The sequence below is a fragment of the Neolamprologus multifasciatus genome, chromosome 20, assembly GCF_963576455.1.
Source record: "Neolamprologus multifasciatus chromosome 20, fNeoMul1.2, whole genome shotgun sequence".
Lineage (NCBI taxonomy): Eukaryota > Metazoa > Chordata > Actinopteri > Cichliformes > Cichlidae > Neolamprologus > Neolamprologus multifasciatus.
Window position 1 is genome coordinate 19,178,655 of NC_140458.1, and position 19,607 is coordinate 19,198,261.

The window sequence follows — 19,607 nt, forward strand, 5'->3', positions numbered from 1 at the left end:
TAGGGACTGCACCAGGGAAAAAAAGGCTCAGTAATTCTAGTGTTAAAAGGGAGTTTTTCCTTCCCACTGTCGCCAAAGTGCTTGCTCATAGGGGGTCATATGATTGTTGGGCTTTTCTCTGTATCTATGAAGCGCCTTGAGGCGACATTTGTTGTGATTTGGCGCTATATAAATAAAATTGAATTGAAAATTGAATTGAATCCAGCTGTTCTGGTGAAAGTTCACAGCAAGCGTTGGAGTATCTGTGCGCGATGTCCCTTAGGAAGTTTGGTCTCCTAATACAAAAAAGATATCATACGATTAAACGTTATTGACATAAGATCAGAAAAAGGTCATTTTCAGTCTGAAATACAAATAGAGAAACCTTAACTCTAGCAATTAAAATTGTGACGAAGACAAAAACCCGTACATAAATGGCATGATTTTTTTAATGACCAGTTATGCTCAGGTTAAAATCTATACCTGTGTGCCTACCAAAAATAATTACACATCAGATTCACAAAGCTAAAATAAATGTGAGACAATAATAATTCTCTCAATACCTGCATAATTAGCATAACACGAATTTAACAACTTACAATGAATGCACAACAAATCACAGCTATCGGAAATATGTTACTGGGAAGAAATTACTATTATCCTCTTAAGCTCTATAGCCATCAGTACTGTGGCTCAAGAGTTATGTAAAAAGGTATCACACCTTTTGTGCAAATATCATCATGTAGTATCCACAGAAGCCTCATAATTTCAGTTAAATGATCATATAAACCATTTCTAAAATGACCAAACACAGCAGAAACAAGCAATGATTAAAAGAGCAGTTACTTAACTGCTTAAAATCTGCTAAACACACATAACCCAGCCAAAAACTTTCCATACTTAATGTATTTCATTACATTCATGTTGTACTTTACTTGTAATAAGAAATCAGTGGCTAACTAGCCGGCCTAGCTCTCACAGATTTCATGATTTCAGTCTTTCAAAAAATACCACAAAAAGGCTTAGTGGCCCAAATACACTGAAACAGAAAACCAAACCAAAGATTTTTCGCCAGTAACTCTCTCACAAACAATAAAAAATTACTTAAATACAAAATAAATTCTGTTAGTGAAATTTAAAATGTGGTTTTACACCAAAAACAAAATGCAATTTACAACAAATAAAACTTACCAAGAATTGCACAAGGGCAGTTTTTTTTGAAGAATCTCTTGTGATGGTTGTTCTACTGGTCTAAAATAATGTCCTCGAATCCTCGGAATGTTAAAATCCAAATCTCTCCTCTCCTCGTTTGCTAAAAGCAGAGTGGTTTAAAAACCAGTGGCATAGGTATTTATTGAAATCATGAGGGACATTCAAAAAATTAAAATGATCCAATCACAGAACCTGATAGGGGAGGGACTGTTACAAAGCAACCAGTGAAGTTACAATGCAAAAAAAAACCCCAAAACATCAAATGTCATGTTTTACACTTTGGGGTACAGTATTGTGATGGGTGACATCTGAAACCTCAAATTTCTCCAGGAAAGCCTTAAGGAGTTGGTCTTGGGTTACAGTGAAAACTGTGACTTTTCGCAAAAGGGTGTGACCCCAGCAGAATGGCGAACTTTGATGTCTCGCCATGGAGAAACAAATAAGTATAACTCAATAAAATCCAGTCTGATCAGAACCAGACTTTACACGTATGATGTCAGACCCGCCCTGAACAGATTGATGTGCCCATTGTCAGGAATACGCAGAGCGCCACCTAGTGGCAACAGGGAATGTCATGTCTTTCACTTTGTTGTACTGATTTTCACAGGTTCATCGTGGACACCTCAAAAGCGGTGAATATTAACATGAGTCCCTCGTGATGCTTCAGTGAGAAAATTGTGACTTTAAACTGAACGGCCCACCCTGGTGGCAGCGCAGTTTACCATGAAAGATGAAGTGGCTTTTGAGGAGCTTGGAAAGTTTATAGAGGCTTTAAATTTGGCCCACACCTCCAATGTGATGAAGGCTTTGTTATCATTTGACCACTTTCCTTGAATAGCGCAAAATGGCTCCACAGCGCCCCCTACAAAATTTCAAAACATCAGCCCCTGCTCTGTGTTTTATCTATCAGTCTGAAACCTAGTAAGCTTATAGGAGATATCACGATGTACAAAAAAGTCTCTTGGAGCAATATCCCAAATCCAACAGGAAGTCAGCCATTTTAAAATTAATGTGTAATTTTGGCGACATTTTCCCCTGTTTTAAGGCACCGTTTTTTGACGAACTCCTACAAGGGATTTCGTCACATTGCCACGATCTGCAGTGCATGTAATCTAAAGACCTTTGTGATGTTAAATTGCGAAGCTTTTTACATTGAGGGAAACCGGGTGGTCATGGCGGCACGTGGAGTTTGAATCACTCGCCAAAAAGCAGTAATCTGCTGTCACTCAAAAACACAAAGTCCAATCTCTCCCAAAGGTCGCAGGTATGATGAGACTCAAGCTCGGAAATGTTTGTTATGCCATTTTTTCAGTAATGATTAGAGCGCCACCTAGTGGGATGACTATAATCATGACTGAATGAGATGAAATGTTAGATGGTGGTTAAATGCATGAATTCCATCAATGTGACATGAGATCGGACGTGCTGGTTTTAGGTGTTGGGCGTAGCTTGACGCGATGGGGTGCGAGGGCCCTCATAACGCTGCTTGCAGCTTTAATTAGGGCCCGAGCACTGACAGTGCGAAGGCCCTATTGTATCTGCTCCGTTTCTTCTTCTTCTTCTTCTTCTTCTTCTTCTTATTATTATTATTATTATTTTTCACCAAAATGAATTGCCTTTTTGAGGGCTTTAACATGCTCAAAAACTCATGAAATTTTGCACACATGCCAGGTCTGGTGAAAAATTTTATATTTTAATGGTTTTACCTATGAGCACTGGGAAATGGCTCTAGAGCGCCACCTATGTGTTGTTAAATGCAGCCCTACGACCACATTTTTTGAGCTACATGTATGAAATCTGGCACACATGTGTATCATGCCGAGTCGGACAAAAAAGTCAATTGGCCCATTGACGCAAACCCAACAGGAAGTCCGCAATTTAGAAGTGATAGTGACATTTTGGCTCTAATTTTGCCATTTCCATGCCTCGAACTTTTGCAAACTCCTCCTTGGGGTTTGAATGTAGAAACTTCATCTTTGGTCAGTGTCAACTACAAACCTGGGCCATGTGAAATTGCGGAGCTTTTGAGTTTTCACAATACAGTGAGGCCGTGGCGCCATGGCGAATTTTGATGACTCGCCATGAAAATCTTATTGCCTCTCATTCTGTCATACATTGTCCGATCTGGACCAAAGAGCACACATATGATAAGGCTCCACCCCTGAACATTTTTCAACTGCCATATTTGACATCAAGGACAGCGCCACCTAGTGGGAACAGGAAATGTCAAGTTTTACACTTTGGGGTACAGTATTGTGATGGGTGACATCTGCAGCCTCAAATTTCTCCAGTAAAGCCTTAAGGAGTTAATCTTGGGTTACAGTGAAAACTGTGAGTTTTCGCAAAAGGGTGTGCACCTCAGAAGCATGGCGAACTTTGATGTCTCGCCATGAAGAAACAAATTAGTATAACTCAATGAAATTCCAGTCTGATCAGTACCAGACTTTACAGGCATGATGTCAGACCCGCCCTGAACAGATTGATGTCCCCATTGTCAGCAATTCGTGGAGCGCCACCTAGTGGCAACAGGAAATGTCATGGCTTTAATTTTGTTGTACTGATTTTCACAGGTTCATCGTGGACACCTCAAAAGCGGTGAATATCACAATCACTTCCTCGTGATGCTTCAGTGAGAAAATTGTGACTTTAAACTGAACGGCGCACTCTGGTGGCAACGTGGATCACCATGAAAAATTAAGTGGCTTTTGAGGGGCTTGAACAGTTTAAAAAGTCTTGAAATTTGGCCCACACCTCCAATGTGATGAGGGCTATCTTGTTATGTGATCATTTTCATTGAATAGCACAAAATGGCTCCACAGCGCCCCCTACAATATTTCAAAACAACAGCCCCTGCTCTGTGTTTTATGTATGAGTCTGAAACCTGGTATGCTTATGGAAGATATCAAGATGTACAAAAAAGTCTCTTGGAGCAATATCCCAAATCCAACAGTCACTGCCTCCAGAGGAATAAAGCTCTGCTGGTGCATTCTTACATCATCCCTCTCCATCTGTCTGCTAGGGTTTTGCGATTCGACGATAAGGGCGATTTATTTATTTGCCCATAAGTAAGTTTGCTAATAATGATGGGACTAATAGAAGTAGTTAACAGGATAGAAATTACAGCACTCTTTTAACACCACCTTATTTCATCTGCTAGCAAATGGACCCTCCTCAGTGTGTGCCCAAGTGCAGCGATTCAATTACTCAAATTCAAAACAGACGCAAAGAAAGGCAGGAGCCTATGTTAGAAAAAATGTTTGGCTGGTGGACACATACACGCTCATGCAAGTTAGTCGTGTTTGATTCCTTTGCTCGCATTATACATCTGCACAAGCCACACATTGTTTTGGTAGTCAAATAAAATCCTAAATTGGCGACAAGGCAATGTTCCCTGTAAGCTGCGCACGTGCGTTATTGCGCACTGCTGGCACGGTCTCTGCGCACAAAAATATTCTAACCTGAATTGAAATTAAACTTAATACTTTAACAATTCTGTTTTGCAGTGTTAGTAAGTTACTGGCTGCTCCCGTATGGGATTAGAACGATGCCACCTTATCTCATAGTCCATCCAATGATGTGATTTACATTCGTATATACGCAGCTATCAACAGGGTTGACAGGCTATGACAGGGTCCTTATGTGCCGACACTGGTGTTTTAGCGAGCAAAGCAGCGTGGCTGATGTGGACTGAAGCCATGTTAATGACAACGTGTACAACCATTGGAAAGGTGAGCAGGACAGATGGAACAATTAAAGGAAAAAATGTGGACTTAATACCGGTTTATAAATTGTGTTGATCGGCCACGTAAAACCAGAGTTGTGATAAAAAATATGCAATGTTTGTTTTTTTTCCCCTGAATACTATCGTTGTTTATATTTACTGCGGGAATAAACGGTAAAAACTGCGTTTTATAAGAAAAAAGGCTCGAAAGCACTCTCCACCTGTGAGCAAAAACAAACTCCACCCCTCTCCCTTTCTTATTCGTCCAAAAAAGTATCATGTCGACCAATCAAAAAATGATATGGCAACGTGGCATCTAGTTGTTAAGAAACGGGGGGAAGTCTTAGGAGTGACGGTGGTGCTTTGAGATGTAAGAGATTTGAGATGTTTAGCGCAAATCTTGTGTAGTTAGTGTGTAGTGTAGTCAAAAGTTTTGTTGTGTGTGTGTCAGAACAATGAGACTACTGCTGAATGTTACAGGTGTTACAAGAGTGATACATCTCCTGTTGTCAGGCCTGCAGGTATCAGGCTGTTGTTCTCCTTTATCTCATAGTGGACAGAAATTATGTTTTGGAGTGGCACAAATAATTTGTGTGGCATCAAATTTGATGCAGAACAGCTGATTGTTCTGTAAATAGTTTGAAATGTTTATTTAAAAACACCTTGGCTGCATTTAAAAAAAATAGCTGCCAATAATCTTTGTTTGCCAAACTGAGTTACTTTTTTGAAGGAGCTATATAATTAATTGCCCAACATTGGTCATTATATACTATATTTTGCAGATAGAGAGCTACAGGACTCTCTCCCAGACCACAGACTCATAATACAAGTAAGTCAGAGCCTTTTTTAAAAAGAAAGAAAGTTGTGTTTTCAAAATTGGAGTTCAAGTTATTTATACTTCCAATGGTGTTAACATGCTACACAGGTCAATGGCTAGATTTTTTTTTACATTTTCATTGTAAGTGGGCTAAAGCAGTTAATTAAAAGTAGTCTAACATAAATGTAAATGCTGTAATTTGATTATCTTAATAAACTAGGTAACTTGGATGGATTAGATGCCGGCGTGACCACAGTGCACACGTCTGATGTCGCTCACAGTGGTCCAAGGGATTGCTCAGGGAGTCTGTGTGTTCGCTCAGACACGTGAAAAGTTAGAGGGAACATTGCACCCAACCCTACTTTACACTTTGCTATTAGACTTTATTTGCCCAGACCAGAAAGCTAATTACCAGCTACAAGCCAAACTCAAAGCACTAATCATCAATTAGAAGCACCCTCGATATAGATGTAACTGGATCGACATGGTTGTTGATTACTTTAATGTAAATGTAATGGTCAATAGCATGTATTAGTCTGTTATAGCCATAAGCAAGGACACCACAGGGAGTCGAACCCTATCCCAGTAAACCAGGAGTACCATTACCAGTGTCTTTTTGCTTTTTAAGGCTAAGTGGATAAAGCAAAACCTGCATTAACAACATATGAGCATGACTACTCTGTTTGATAGCATAACTGTACTATGTGCTATTTAAAAGTGAATACTTACTGCTATCTTTAGCAAATTTTACATTTTATTTCTCTATGTGTGATGCATAGATTGTATCTAAAAGATGAATGAAAAAACATTTTCAGTTATTTAGAAGTCTATGGACAAAATTCCCTTCTGTGCACAAGACCCCAGTAAATTATTGTGAAATACCCAAAGACATCTACAAAAAATTTAACATATTGGGTTTATTAATTAATGGTAAAGTCACTAAATGCAGGAAAAAAAACCCAATGTAATAGCAATTGGCTGAGGCTAATCATTAAGAATGAGTGTGCACAGAATTGGGCTGACTAACATATAAAACATAGCTAGAAGTGAGGTGTAACCTTTCCACTGTCACGTAAAGGAATGTTATTTTTCTGTCACTATGTTATTATTCACATGCACAATCATTATTTCATCATTACTTCATTAGTCTGCATCACTTATCATTATCATTATCCGGTTATCATCCTTATTATCATGTATCATTTACCACTTAGTATATTTGCCAGGGCACGCAGAATGACACATTCTAGATGCAATGCTTCATCATGCATAGCACCAGCATAGTGGTGGGTCCACAGTAAGTCAGATGAGGACGCTGAACTTTCGGTGGCCGGGACCAACAATCTTACACAACAGCACACTCGTCTTACACAATTGTTATGTTCCCAGACGCTGATGATGGGAAACATCTGGTTTCAAGTCTGGGAAAGGGTTGTTGTTGTTCTGATAAGATGACTCCCAGGAATTGTTCTGACGTCATAAAGGCTATAAAGCTTTCTGTATCGGGCCGAACGGGGAGACCGGCCTCCCGCACTGTGTAATACGTGTGTGTTTAATAAATCACTTTTTGGACACTCCCTAGGACTCTGTCTGCGCTTACTTTTCCTTCCAAATCAAAAAGAACCATTACATTTTGGTGCCGAAACCCGGTTTGGGGGAAAAGAAGACGCGCTGCGAGGGAGCGGAGCTCCTCGGGGGTGCCAAAAGACGGGGGAAACCAGGGGGGGACCCACTGAGTGACGAAAAACCCGGGACATAAAAGGTCAGTACCACCTGTTGAATAATTTTTATCCAAAGGTACTAAATGGGAAGTTAAAACTAAATTGAATGTTCACTCAGGGGGGCCTTCTGTTGGGTTCTGTCCGTAGTGATTTTATTTAATTAGGATAATTAGTGGTAAAAGTTTGATAAAATTCTCTCAAAAGTTATTGCTGTTTATTTTAGGGGGTTTTCTGTGTTTTTTGTGTGGTGTTTTGTGGTGTTAAAGCTAAGAGGCTTGGTTTGTGTGCCTTAAGTGAGAGTGTGGAGTTAGATGCCAAGCACTCTTTAAGGTTAGGGGAATTCGGACTCATTGGGTGGTAGAAACGCGGTTTCGGGCGTCAGGTAAATAAAAACTGAGGGGCTGAGAGTCCCCAGGGACGCTTTTAAACAGTGTATAAATTAACCTAGACCGGGGTGAGACCCCGTAGAGCACAGTGTTCAGCGTGTAGCGGCGACAGGTAATTTGTGGATTGCACAGTTACCCCTGGTGATCCCCAGGTAGCTCGGGTGGCCTCCCGCGGGACTTCGGACACCCGTTAAAGGCCAGGTAATCAAGGATTACCTTTTACTGTGCTGTTTGGCTGAAGGGTGAGACCCGGCCGTGACTATTAACGTGGGTGACAATGAGTTTTAAGTAAAGCTGAACGCGTGAGGTTGATTCCTTGACGCGAGACGTGGAGCGACCTGTTAACTTGCGGGGAGCGGTTTTAAATTAATTAGGGCTTAGAAATCTGACCGCGGCCGGTGAGGGCGTTCCCGACGCGGGGTTATTGGTCATCAAGGCTGGTTCTGTGGACCAAGGGGAAGCCTGGGCTTAGGGCTTTTAAATTAGTCAAAAATTCAGGAAAAGTGGTATAGAAATAAAAAGAGAAATAAAACACGATAAGCTGTTCTGGCAGGCGGCGTGTTTATGTCTATACGGGCCCGTGTATGTAAATAGTGTGTAAATACCGGTGGAGAAGCGCTTATATGGTTTAAAAGCTTGCATGTATAGGCTTGCTTTCGTGTGTGGTGGAGAAAAAAGAAAAGCGTCTCTGTCTCTCTGTCTCAAGCAGCTGCAAAGGGGGGGGGCTTGGTGAACCCCGCAGTGTGTGTGTGTAAGGAGAAAGAGACAAAGGGGGGGCAGCGCATATGCCCATCGAGTATTAAAGGAAAACTGTTTTTCTCTATTTGTTTAACTGTTCAACTCGGTTTTTTGTTGGTTTAATTCCTCCAATTTCTTCTTTAGTTTTATTTCTCTATCTAGGTGATGTTGTTTGTGGGGTGTAGAAAGGTAATCTCAGTCTCGCCAAGTGTTTCATATTACGAGCTGTAGGAAGCTGAATATAGTTGTTTTGTCCTGTTTCTTGTGGTGTGATTGACTACATAAAAGCAATAAACTGTGTGATTGCTGGATGTTTTTCGGCCTTGTTCCAGGAGTGTACAGGTGTGTGGTTTCTCTTTGTTGATGTTTTATATATTGTGAGCTGGTTGATTTGAGGGGATTTCTCCCGTTTGGGGGAGGAGTGCCTGTGTCGTGATTAGTTGAATTATTTTATGTTAAAACTTTGTTGAAGGTGTGTGAGTGTGAATTTTTGTTGGTTTCTTGTGGTTAAATTGAAGTAGTGGATGTTAGAGGTTTTGGTGTCTTGTGAAGGAGGGTGCTGTAACTTGGAGTAGAAAGAAGAGAGTGAGAGTGTGTGTGTGTAGGTGCGGCCCAGAGAGAAGGGGCTGTAAGCCGGTTGGGTGCGTTTGAGCCTGAGAAGGGAAATACGCCGAGCCTACTTCCAAAGGAGGGGCTTAGCAGTGGCGATTTTGGTGAGGGCAAGGTTTGGAGGTGGAGCTAAGTAGCGGCCATTTTGGTGAAGGTAAGTGAGGTCAACAAAATAACAAAATGGCTGAAAACAAAATGACTGAGATCGGGAAGGCGACCCCTAGTGGGGAGAAGAACTATAAGCCACTCAAGGACCACATAGCCCAACTCAAGAAGGCCCTCAAGATCACCTGTGAAGGAGCTTCCAAGAAGGTTGCTCGGCAATGTAAAGACATGGAGAAGGAGGTGAAGAATTTATGTGAGGATCAACAGATAACGATGGAGGACAAAATACCTTTGCATTCGGTTTTCCAGCTAGGAGCTGAGAAATGTGAAAAGAGGATCAAAGATCTTGAGGAGGAACTTGAGGGGGGTTTTAAGGGGAGGAAAGTGAAGGCAGAAAAGAAACAGATGATGGAGAAACAGAGTAAGTACTGTAAGTATGTGATTGTCTGCCGAGGTGTCTCCCCCTGGATGAAAGACGAGGTCAACGACCCCACGCCAGGGCTGGCAGAGGAAGCCCAGGCTGAGGGGAGGTTATATCCCAGCCTGAAGGGACTCCCCGGTGCACCGCCCCCTCCCTACATCTGTCCAGTGCTGACCCTGGAGGGTGGCACTCTTTGGGGACCGGAAGGGAAAACAGGAACAGTTAGAGGGGGAGTTGTGGATTTTCAGGAGGATCATGCACCATCGACGCCTGTACGCGACACCAAGGGGGTCAATACAGGAGTGTCGCAACCCCTGTCGGCGGCAGCTACACCGAAAGGGACTCAGTTCGAGTCAGCTGCTGGAGCATCAGGTGGGGGCATAATCATACCAGGTGTGACTTTCCTCCCTCCCTCTCTCCCCAGCCCAGACGAAGCTGAAGAAGCTCAACCTGTGGCTTCCACAAGCGCAGATCAGGTGACACCGAAGCAGCCTAGGCAGGGAAATGCATCCCAGGAGGGCTGGACTTCAGATGAAGATATGCCTGTGTCGCCGCGGCAGAGGTCATCGAAGGCGAGCCAAAAAGCCTGTCAGGAGCCAGGGGTTGGCGACCTGGAAGAAGGCCAGTGGCAGGGACAAGTAATAGGGAAAATAGCTACTAACCGAGAAGCTGTGGTAAGGTTAGAACAGACCTTGAGAGACTGGGAGGCGGAAGGCGTGCCAGCACCATACCTATTAGCACAAACGCTTGAAGCATTGGAGAAGGACCTCGCAGCGTCAATAGGTAAGACTCGGAAATCCCGAGAACTGTCGAACCTGAAAATTGAAGGGTTTGCCCCAAGCGTTCAGGGTGACCCAGGGAGGAAAATCCTCCGGTCTGGAAAGGCCTTGCAGGGCCTGAAAAACAAAAGACAGTCGATCTTTGAGTAGAACCGGAGGCAGAGTGTCGGATTGCAAACTGAGGAGGAGTCCTTCTCAATGCCTCTACTGCAGGGTTTAAGGGGCGAGCCAGTATACCAGCCTTATAACATCAGAGATTTGGAGGCTCTGATGAAGCAACTGCCCCCTATTACAGAGGGAGGAGCTGCGTGGCTGAGGAAATTGGGGAGTCTTACTGAAGGAGAAGAACTTGCCCTGGGAGATTTTCGTGCCATGGGTGGAAGGGCCTTCAGGGGTGGAGGCCTGGCAGATGTGGAAGAGATAGCAGAAACCACGTGTCAACCAAATGATGTCCCCTATGCCAGGGTGCGAAATGCTCTCTCTGACGCAGTGCGTGAGAAGTATCCGACCCCTAGCTCTGGCACCATGCCTAGAATATTGTGGAGCCCAGAACAAGCTCCTAGAGAGTTTATAGAGCATGCAAAGGAACAGTGGATTGTGCAGACAGGAGAACATCCAGGACAGGAAGGAGAATATCGGGCGTGGTTCCGATGCGCGGTGTTAGCTGGTTTGCCAGAACGAGTGAGAGCAGACCTACAGAGGAATCCAGATTTTGCGGTGGCAGATTCGGTAAAATGGGAAAGGCATGTAATACATCGGTTAGAGCTCGAAAGAGACGAGGTCACCAAAAAGAAACACGACCTGGAGGAGGCGCAAGGGCAGTTGGTAAAATTAAAATTGGCTGAGGCAAGAGAAAAATTGAATGAGAAGAAAAGAGAAAGTAAAGAAGGTGCTAAGAAAATGCTGGTGGCAAAGCCTCAGGGCGAGCCGGGGCCTGATTGGCCGGATTTGGACCCAGTCGTGTATCCTGATGACCGATGGCCCGCCAATGGACCAAGGCAAGGAAGACCCGCGGGGAATTGGGGGGCTAATAGGTCGTTGAGGGGGCGTGGTGGATCTCAAAGAGGAGGCAGACTAAGGGGTCGTGGTCTGGGGGGACCTATGCTGGACCCTGATCTGTGTAGAAGGTGTGGAGGATGAGGACACTGGGCTCGTAACTGTCCTACGCCATGGCTACCAGAAATAAGTTATCAACCACCACCCCAGGTACAGAGAGCGCCGCGAGGCAGGACATTCCAGACAAGGGGACTTCAAGCTCCCAACCCTGGCATGGCGCCAGTGGCTCAGTATCCCCTGGCCAACTGGGGCAGGGAGGAGGAGCTGTACTGACGGGACCCACAGAGACCCGGCAGCATGGGGATGGCAGACCCTCTGTTGCCGATGACCGTGGAAGGGACTGAACTGACCTTCCTGGTGGACACTGGAGCGACTTACTCAACGCTGAGACAAAAACCAAGCAGTGCCACACTTTCCAATCACATGGTCAGTGTTGTGGGTTTCTCTGGGGTTCCAATGACTCTGCCGACAACTAATCCAGCCCTGACGGTGCTGGGAAAACAGACATTGAAGCACAGCTATGTGGTGTCTCCCCATGTGCCTGTGAACTTGATGGGCAGGGATTTGCTCATTAAACTGGGGGCCACTATCATGTGTTCAGCTGATGGATTAACAGTGACACTTCCAGGAGGAAAAGAATTCTTTTGCCTGGGGACTTTTTCAAAGAACCAGTATTTGCTGCAAGACTGTGAACAATCTACAGCGGATATATACTGGGGTCGGTTGGTGGATGAAGGCGTTTTGAGACTGTATCAGCTGTGGAAACCTTGGATTATGGCCTCAGCTGTCTATTCTCCTCCGCGAGACCCATACCACGTCACCCTCTATTATGATAAGAACGAGGACAAAATTTATAGAGACCAGTTCCAGACTGAACTTGAGAGTCAGACTTGGAACATATGTTCTCAGAACATCTATGTTGGTCCTGAAGGCGTCGCTGCAGGAGTAAATTTAACCGAAGAACAACGGCCTTGGTTCAAAATGGGGCCTGATTCAGTGCCTCACATCACATTGGCGGTCCATGAGGGTCATCAGGCCAGGGAGCTGGGAACAATGGTCAGGAGAGCTCTCGACGAACCTTGTTGGCGACCCACTCAGATTCCAGATGTCTGGTATTCGCCAAAATGCAAAATTTATCGCATCACTGGTCTGTCAGATGACGCAGTGGTATTGGAGCATAAGCAAATTTCAAGAATTCATGGTAGTGAAAGAGTAGATCATGCTGACGCAGTGGCCGCACTTGCGACTCTTCCTGATACTTTGTGGTCAGCTGGGTCTACGGATGTGGGCCTGGCAACTTGCTCGCCGGTCTCGTTCCAGCTAAAGTCTGAGGTACCAATTTGGAAACCGCAGTACAGACAGAAAAGAGAAGCAGAGGAGGGAATTGCGGAGACAATAGAAGGGCTATTGAAAGTAGGAGTCCTTGAGCCCTCACAATCTTACTGGAACGCCCATTTTGCCAGTAGAGAAGCATGGGACAGGAAAGTACAGGATGGCACATGACTTAAGAGCCATAAATGCCATCCTACGTACTGATACTGTGCCTGTTCCAAACCCGTACACAGCTTTGACGGCATTAACAACAGAGCAAAAGTGGTTTACGTGTATTGACCTAGCCAACGCATTTTTCTGTCTCCCCTTGCATGAGTCTCTTAGGGACATTTTTTCATTCACATACAGGGGGCAACAGTATAGATACACACGGTTGCCACAAGAGTTCGCCCTCTCCCCGGGCATTTTCAACCAAGTGCTGAAAGAAGCTCTTTCACAGTGTCAACTCCTAGAGGGGTGTACACTGGTTCAGTACGTGGATGACTTGCTCATCGCGGCTCCGTCTGCTTCGGCGTGTACGGAGGCCTCGCTTACCGTACTGGGGAGACTCGCTGAGTGCGGGTTCAAAGTGAGTAAAGAAAAGTTGCAGTTGGTCCGACCAGAGGTGACATTTCTTGGCCGTGTGATCGCGCACCAGTCAGTGGGTTTACTAAACACCCACCGAGATCAGATTTTGACACATCCAAAACCACGCACAGTTAAGGAGTTGCTCTCCTTCTTAGGTTTAACGGGATACAGCCGTCAGTACATACCAAACTATGCAGGCAAAACAGCCCCTTTGAGGGATTTGGTAAAAACGGTAGGTGTCCGTAACCTTAAGGCTGAACTGCCATGGACATCGCCCACGGAGTCGGCATTCATTGCATTGAAACAAGATCTCTCGAGATCTGCTGATCTTGCCATTCCTAATTATGACGAACCCTTCTATCTAGATGTTTCAGAAACAGATGGGATAGTGAATGGGGTTTTGTTTCAGAAAAAGGGGGGAAGGAGAGATGTACTCATGTACGTCAGCATCCGCCTGAATCACTTGGAGACAAGACACCCGGTATGCACGCAGCATGCCCTTGGGGTGTCAAAGATTATACAAAAAACAGCACACATAGTGAGGGATCATCCATTGAAGGTGTTGACCACCCACAGTGTGGTGGCATATGTTAACTCACAAGCCTTCACCATGACACCATTGACATAACAGAGAGTGAGTAAAGTCTTAGACGCTCCTAATCTGACATTCACACATGAAGGAATCAATATGGCAGACTTGATGGGTTCGGGTGATCCGCACGACTGCGCTAAGAGAGCTGAAGTGGACGAAAAAATAAGAGAAGACTTGAAAGCAGAACCTCTGACGGGAGCTGAAGATTGGTTCACGGATGGATGTTGCTACAGAGATGACGAAGGGCTGAAAGCAGGCTACGCTGTAGTTTGCAGAAAGGGGACTGAATTTGAGGTAAAGGAGGCTGGGAGACTTGAAGGGCAGCAGTCGGCCCAGAGAGCAGAAGTAATTGCTCTAAGCAGAGCCCTGAGACTCGCGAAAGGAAGGCGAGTCAACATTTACACGGATTCAGCTTATGCCTTTGGAGCAGTGCATGTGGAGCTAGCCCAATGGCGGAAAGCAGGATTCAGGACAGCACACAATGCACCAATCTGCCACAAGAAGGAAATGGAGGAACTTGAGCAGGCGTTGGGAGACCCAGAGGAGGTGAGTATCATAAAGTGTAAAGGTCACTCCTCGGGGACTGGCATGGTGGCCAGAGGAAATCAGGAAGCCGATCGGGCTGCGAAAGAGGCAGCCGGCTATAAAGCACTACGGCAGATCGTGCAAATAAGTGTGGAGGAAGAAGTAGGAGTCAACATGTTGGAGGAGGCCAGGAAGGCCCAAGAGGAGGCGGCCACGGAAGAGAAGGGGGTCTGGAAGAGTCGAGGAGCATGGGAAGAAGGAGGTCTCTGGCGAGGACCTGACGGACGACCGGTGTTGACCGCCAACCTAGCGGAACAGAAGATTGCAGAAGCACATGGGCTTGGCCATGTGGGTGTGGCCCAGATGGAGAGACATCTGTGCCATTGGTGGCATCCCTTTTTGAGGGATATGATTAAGGAGAAAGCTAGGACGTGCCTGATCTGTGGGAGGCACAATCCAAAGCCAGTGATTAAACCAGAGGCAGGTAAGTTCCCCATTCCAGAAAGACCAGGGGAAGAGATTGTCATTGATTTCACTGACATGATTGATGTGGGACCGGGAGGAGTCCGGTATTTGCTGGTAAGTGTGGATGCTCTGACGGGGTGGCCCGAAGCGTGGCCAACAAAGAGGGAGGATGCAAAAAGTGTGATTAAGTGTTTAATCAATCATTACATCCCCCGGCATGGTTTTCCTAAAGGAATTCGGTCAGACAATGGAACTCATTTTAAAAATAAAGATTTGGCAGAAGTAGAACAGAAGCTGGGGTTGCAGCACCGATTTGGGACGGTGTATCATCCTCAGTCCCAGGGGAAGGTGGAAAGAATGAATCTAAACCTGAAAAATAAAATAGCTAAAATTTCTGCTCAGACGGGGCTAAATTGGGTTGCAGCCCTGCCAATTGCATTGATGATAATAAGATGTTGTGTTAATCAATCCACAGGTTTCACACCATATGAGCTGTTGACAGGACGACAGTTTCCAGGTCCTTGGACAACAGTCCCGGCGGAAGAGAGTATAAAAAGTAATAGAAAGCATGCCGAATGTTGGAAAGAATTAAAAGCTCTTGTGTCTAGTTTCACACAACAGGTTGGAGTGGGGGTGAATGCGGTGGACAGGTCCGTCCCCGACGCCAAGGCGGTGTGGCTGAAGGTCATTAAGCGAAAGTGGAGAGATCCAAGGTGGACGGGGCCATTCGAGGTGACGGCTCGTACCACCAGTGCGGTTCGGTTGAAGGGAAAGGGTGAGACCTGGTTCCATTGGTCTCAATGCGCAGTGGCGGACGAGAGCTTACTCGAGATAAGCTCCACCCAAAGTAACACGGGGGGGAACATAGAGGCAGAATAATCCTCTCCCCCTGTGCAGCGGTTCTCCCCAGCAGTCTACCTGGGGAGACGAAGAAAGGAGCGTCACGCGCCAAGCATCAATTCATTCCAGGCTCATGATAGGCTAGGGCTCTAGTCTAAAGTAATTGATAGTTTAAAGGAGTCGTAATAGTCTTGTACGTTAATCGCATACTTTTATACTCATAATCTTATACTCTTATTACGAAGTTTAAAGTAAAAGTAAAAGAGCCTGGGAACAGTGATCATGAAATTGTGGGAAAATTGGAAAATAACGGGAATGTTGGGGTTGATAAGTGTTGTAACGTGTTTGTTTGTTTATTGGCAGACAGGTGAATTGCCCAGACGCAGAGGTCTATCCGCTCCAGAGTCCAAACCAATCGAGTCGTCGAGAAAATTCAAGCGCGAGGTTGGCTCAGGTGGGAACGATGGGTGTCTCAAAGCCAGTGGGGGAGTCGAGTTTGGGTATGTTAATGGGTCCACGACAGCATTCACATTCGATTTGTGTGAGGTAATTAGATGCCCAGGAGACGGTAGCAGCTGGAGAACATATGATGTGTGGATTTGTTATCACCCTATGGTATGCTACCCTAAGTCGGTGTGGGGCCCATCACAGGAAGGAGACATTTACAGTTATATAACGGATCAGTGGTGTTCTTGGCAGGATGTGGTTGCTTGGACAGGAGTAGGATGGCAGCCAACAGTGCCACAGGCCCTTGAAGGGATAGCCATTCAGAAAGATTATTCTGTTACACATAACCCTGTCACTCTCTCCCTAGGACCGTGGAGTAAACTCCCGGAAGCAGCCTATGAGGGAGGTGCGTTCTATTTAGTAATAGGGGTAGATAAAGCAGGGACAGATCCAACAGGGATAATTCGGGTGAATTTATTCAATCCAAGATCTAAACCGGTAGGGAATGACACTGTAATGAATCTCACAGAGCAAGTGGATCCCTTAGAGACAGTTACTTACCAGGACTCAGAAGAGAAATGGTTTGTTGCCACAGATTACACTAGATTAAAACCTCAAGAGTTAATAGAGCGTGCCACAGGTTTTGGTGATAGGAATCTTTGGTTAGATTGGGTGGCTCAAAATGCTAAAGAGCAGGAAGTGGTTGATTGTGTTGCTTGTGCTACAGCTAGGCCTCGTCTGTTCACTGAACCCGCTCCTCTGTATCCAGAGGATGAGTGGGGTTATGAGTGTATGTTGAGATTAACTAGAGAGGCGGTGAACACAGGTAACTGCACCACTTTGTCAGGATTATATCCGCCAATTGATAAACGTACACAACCAGGTTCATTCACACCTAAAAAGGATAATTATACATGTTTTGAGTTCTCTACAGACAGTGTGAGATATACGTTAGGAAGAATTGATCCAAGCTGGTGTCAGAGGACAATCCCAGGCAGGACTACCAATAATGTAAGTGACCCAAATACTATTATAGGCACCTGGGCAAGGGGTGGGCTATATTATTATTGTGGGCAGTACACCCTTTTGGTACAGGTTCCACTGGGGAGTGTGGGAACCTGTGCTCTGGTGCACCTAGGAGCACCTTTGATGCTGATAGGAAATAGAGTAGAGACAGTTCCACAGCAGGACACTGGTGTGTTGACAGCCAGACGTAGGAGAAGTATGAGGGGTGTGCACAAATATGACCCAAGATGGGACTCGCCAACCTGGATTGACTCCATAGGAGTTCCCAGGGGAGTTCCAGATGAGTATAAGTTAGTCAATCAGATAGCGGCCGGCTTTGAAAGTGTGTTTCTGTGGATAACTCTGAATAAAAATGTTGATCGCATTAACTATGTTCATTATAATGTGCTGAGACTCTCTAATCTCACCAGGGACGCGGTAGAAGGCCTTGCGGAACAATTGGGACCGACGTCGTTAATGGGAATCCAAAATCGAATGGCCCTTGACATGTTGTTGGCTGAGAAGGGTGGTGTGTGTGCCATGTTTGGGGACATGTGCTGTACTTTCATTCCCAACAATACGGCCCCAGACGGTACGGTTACTAGAGCGCTTGAGAGTCTGAAAATGTTATCTAAAACCATGCATGAGCAATCGGGTGTGAACACTGGACTGGGAGACTGGTTCACGTCTGTCTTTGGGCAATGGAAGAGTGTTGTTATGTCTGCCATGTTTTCTTTTGCTGTTTTTCTTGCTATATTAATGATCGGATGTTGTCTCATCCCTCTGGTCCGGCGAGTTTTAGTAAAGATGCTGGAGAGGGCCCTGAGCTTGGGCTCAGCTGGTTCAGCGGCGCCTGGGTCCATGATGCCCTTGAAGGAGATTGTAAGCTGGAAGGAGGAGTGAGACAAATCCTGGTGTAAGTTGGTCTCGCAAGCGAGCCCAAGAGGAGGAGTTGTTACGTAAAGGAATGTTATTTTTCTGTCACTATGTTATTATTCACATGCACAATCATTATTTCATCATTACTTCATTAGTCTGCATCACTTATCATTATCATTATCCGGTTATCATCCTTATTATCATGTATCATTTACCACTTAGTATATTTGCCAGGGCACGCAGAATGACACATTCTAGATGCAATGCTTCATCATGCATAGCACCAGCATAGTGGTGGGTCCACAGTAAGTCAGATGAGGACGCTGAACTTTCGGTGGCCGGGACCAACAATCTTACACAACAGCACACTCGTCTTACACAATTGTTATGTTCCCAGACGCTGATGATGGGAAACATCTGGTTTCAAGTCTGGGAAAGGGTTGTTGTTGTTCTGATAAGATGACTCCCAGGAATTGTTCTGACGTCATAAAGGCTATAAAGCTTTCTGTATCGGGCCGAACGGGGAGACCGGCCTCCCGCACTGTGTAATACGTGTGTGTTTAATAAATCACTTTTTGGACACTCCCTAGGACTCTGTCTGCGCTTACTTTTCCTTCCAAATCAAAAAGAACCATTACACCACTTTCCTCCCTTACCTACAGTCAGCCATTGTGATTCAGTTAAAGGACTAGGTATTACAGTCCCTGATAATGCATTGCTTTAGGATAGGAGAAAGCAGAGAGGAGAGCCGGAAGGGGGGCGCCTGGTCTGGCTTCCCACACCTCCCCGCCGGATCGGGCTGTACGCTCTACCTCCCCACTGCCTCCCAGAAAAGGGAAGAAGAGCAGAGAGGAGAAGAGCTGAATATTTATTTTCTCTTTAGCATTTACGGAGGATAACTTTTTCAAAGGGATAGAATAGGTGATAGAGAGAAGTATGACAAAAGGGACAAGATAGGAGAGAGCAGAGAGGAGAGCCAGAAGGGGGGCGCCTGGTTTGGCTTCCCACACCTCCCCGCCGGTTTAGGCTGTACGCTCTACCTCCCCACTGCATCCCAGAAAAGGGAAGAAGAGCAGAGAGAAGAGCGGAATATTTCTTTTCTCTTTAGCATTTACGGAGCCGAACTTCTTCAAAGGGATAGAAAATGTGATAGAGAGAAGTAAGACAAAAGGGACAAGATAGGAGAGAGCCAGAAGGGGGGCGCCTGGTTTGGCTTCCCACACCTCCCCACCGGTTTAGGCTGTATGCTCTACCTCCCCACTGCGTCCCAGAAAAGGGAAGAAGAGCAGAGAGGAGAAGAGCGGAATATTTCTTTTCTCTCGTGGTTAGCTGTGCTTTATGTACTTTTAGGTCATTATTTACATAAATTTACACACACACACACACACACTGCTGCTCACATTCCCCTTTA

At 45.3% G+C, this 19,607-nt stretch overlaps 1 protein-coding gene across 1 annotated transcript; it reads left to right on the forward strand.

The window, feature by feature from the left end:
• Positions 1 to 11,671: 11,671 nt before the first annotated feature.
• LOC146494817 (uncharacterized) lies at positions 11,672 to 15,322 on the forward strand. The gene has a single exon (XM_085146439.1). It carries the CDS (start codon positions 11,842 to 11,844, stop codon positions 13,045 to 13,047), a length of 1,206 nt encoding a protein of 401 aa, XP_085002565.1. The 5' UTR covers positions 11,672 to 11,841; the 3' UTR covers positions 13,048 to 15,322.
• Positions 15,323 to 19,607: the final 4,285 nt, after the last annotated feature.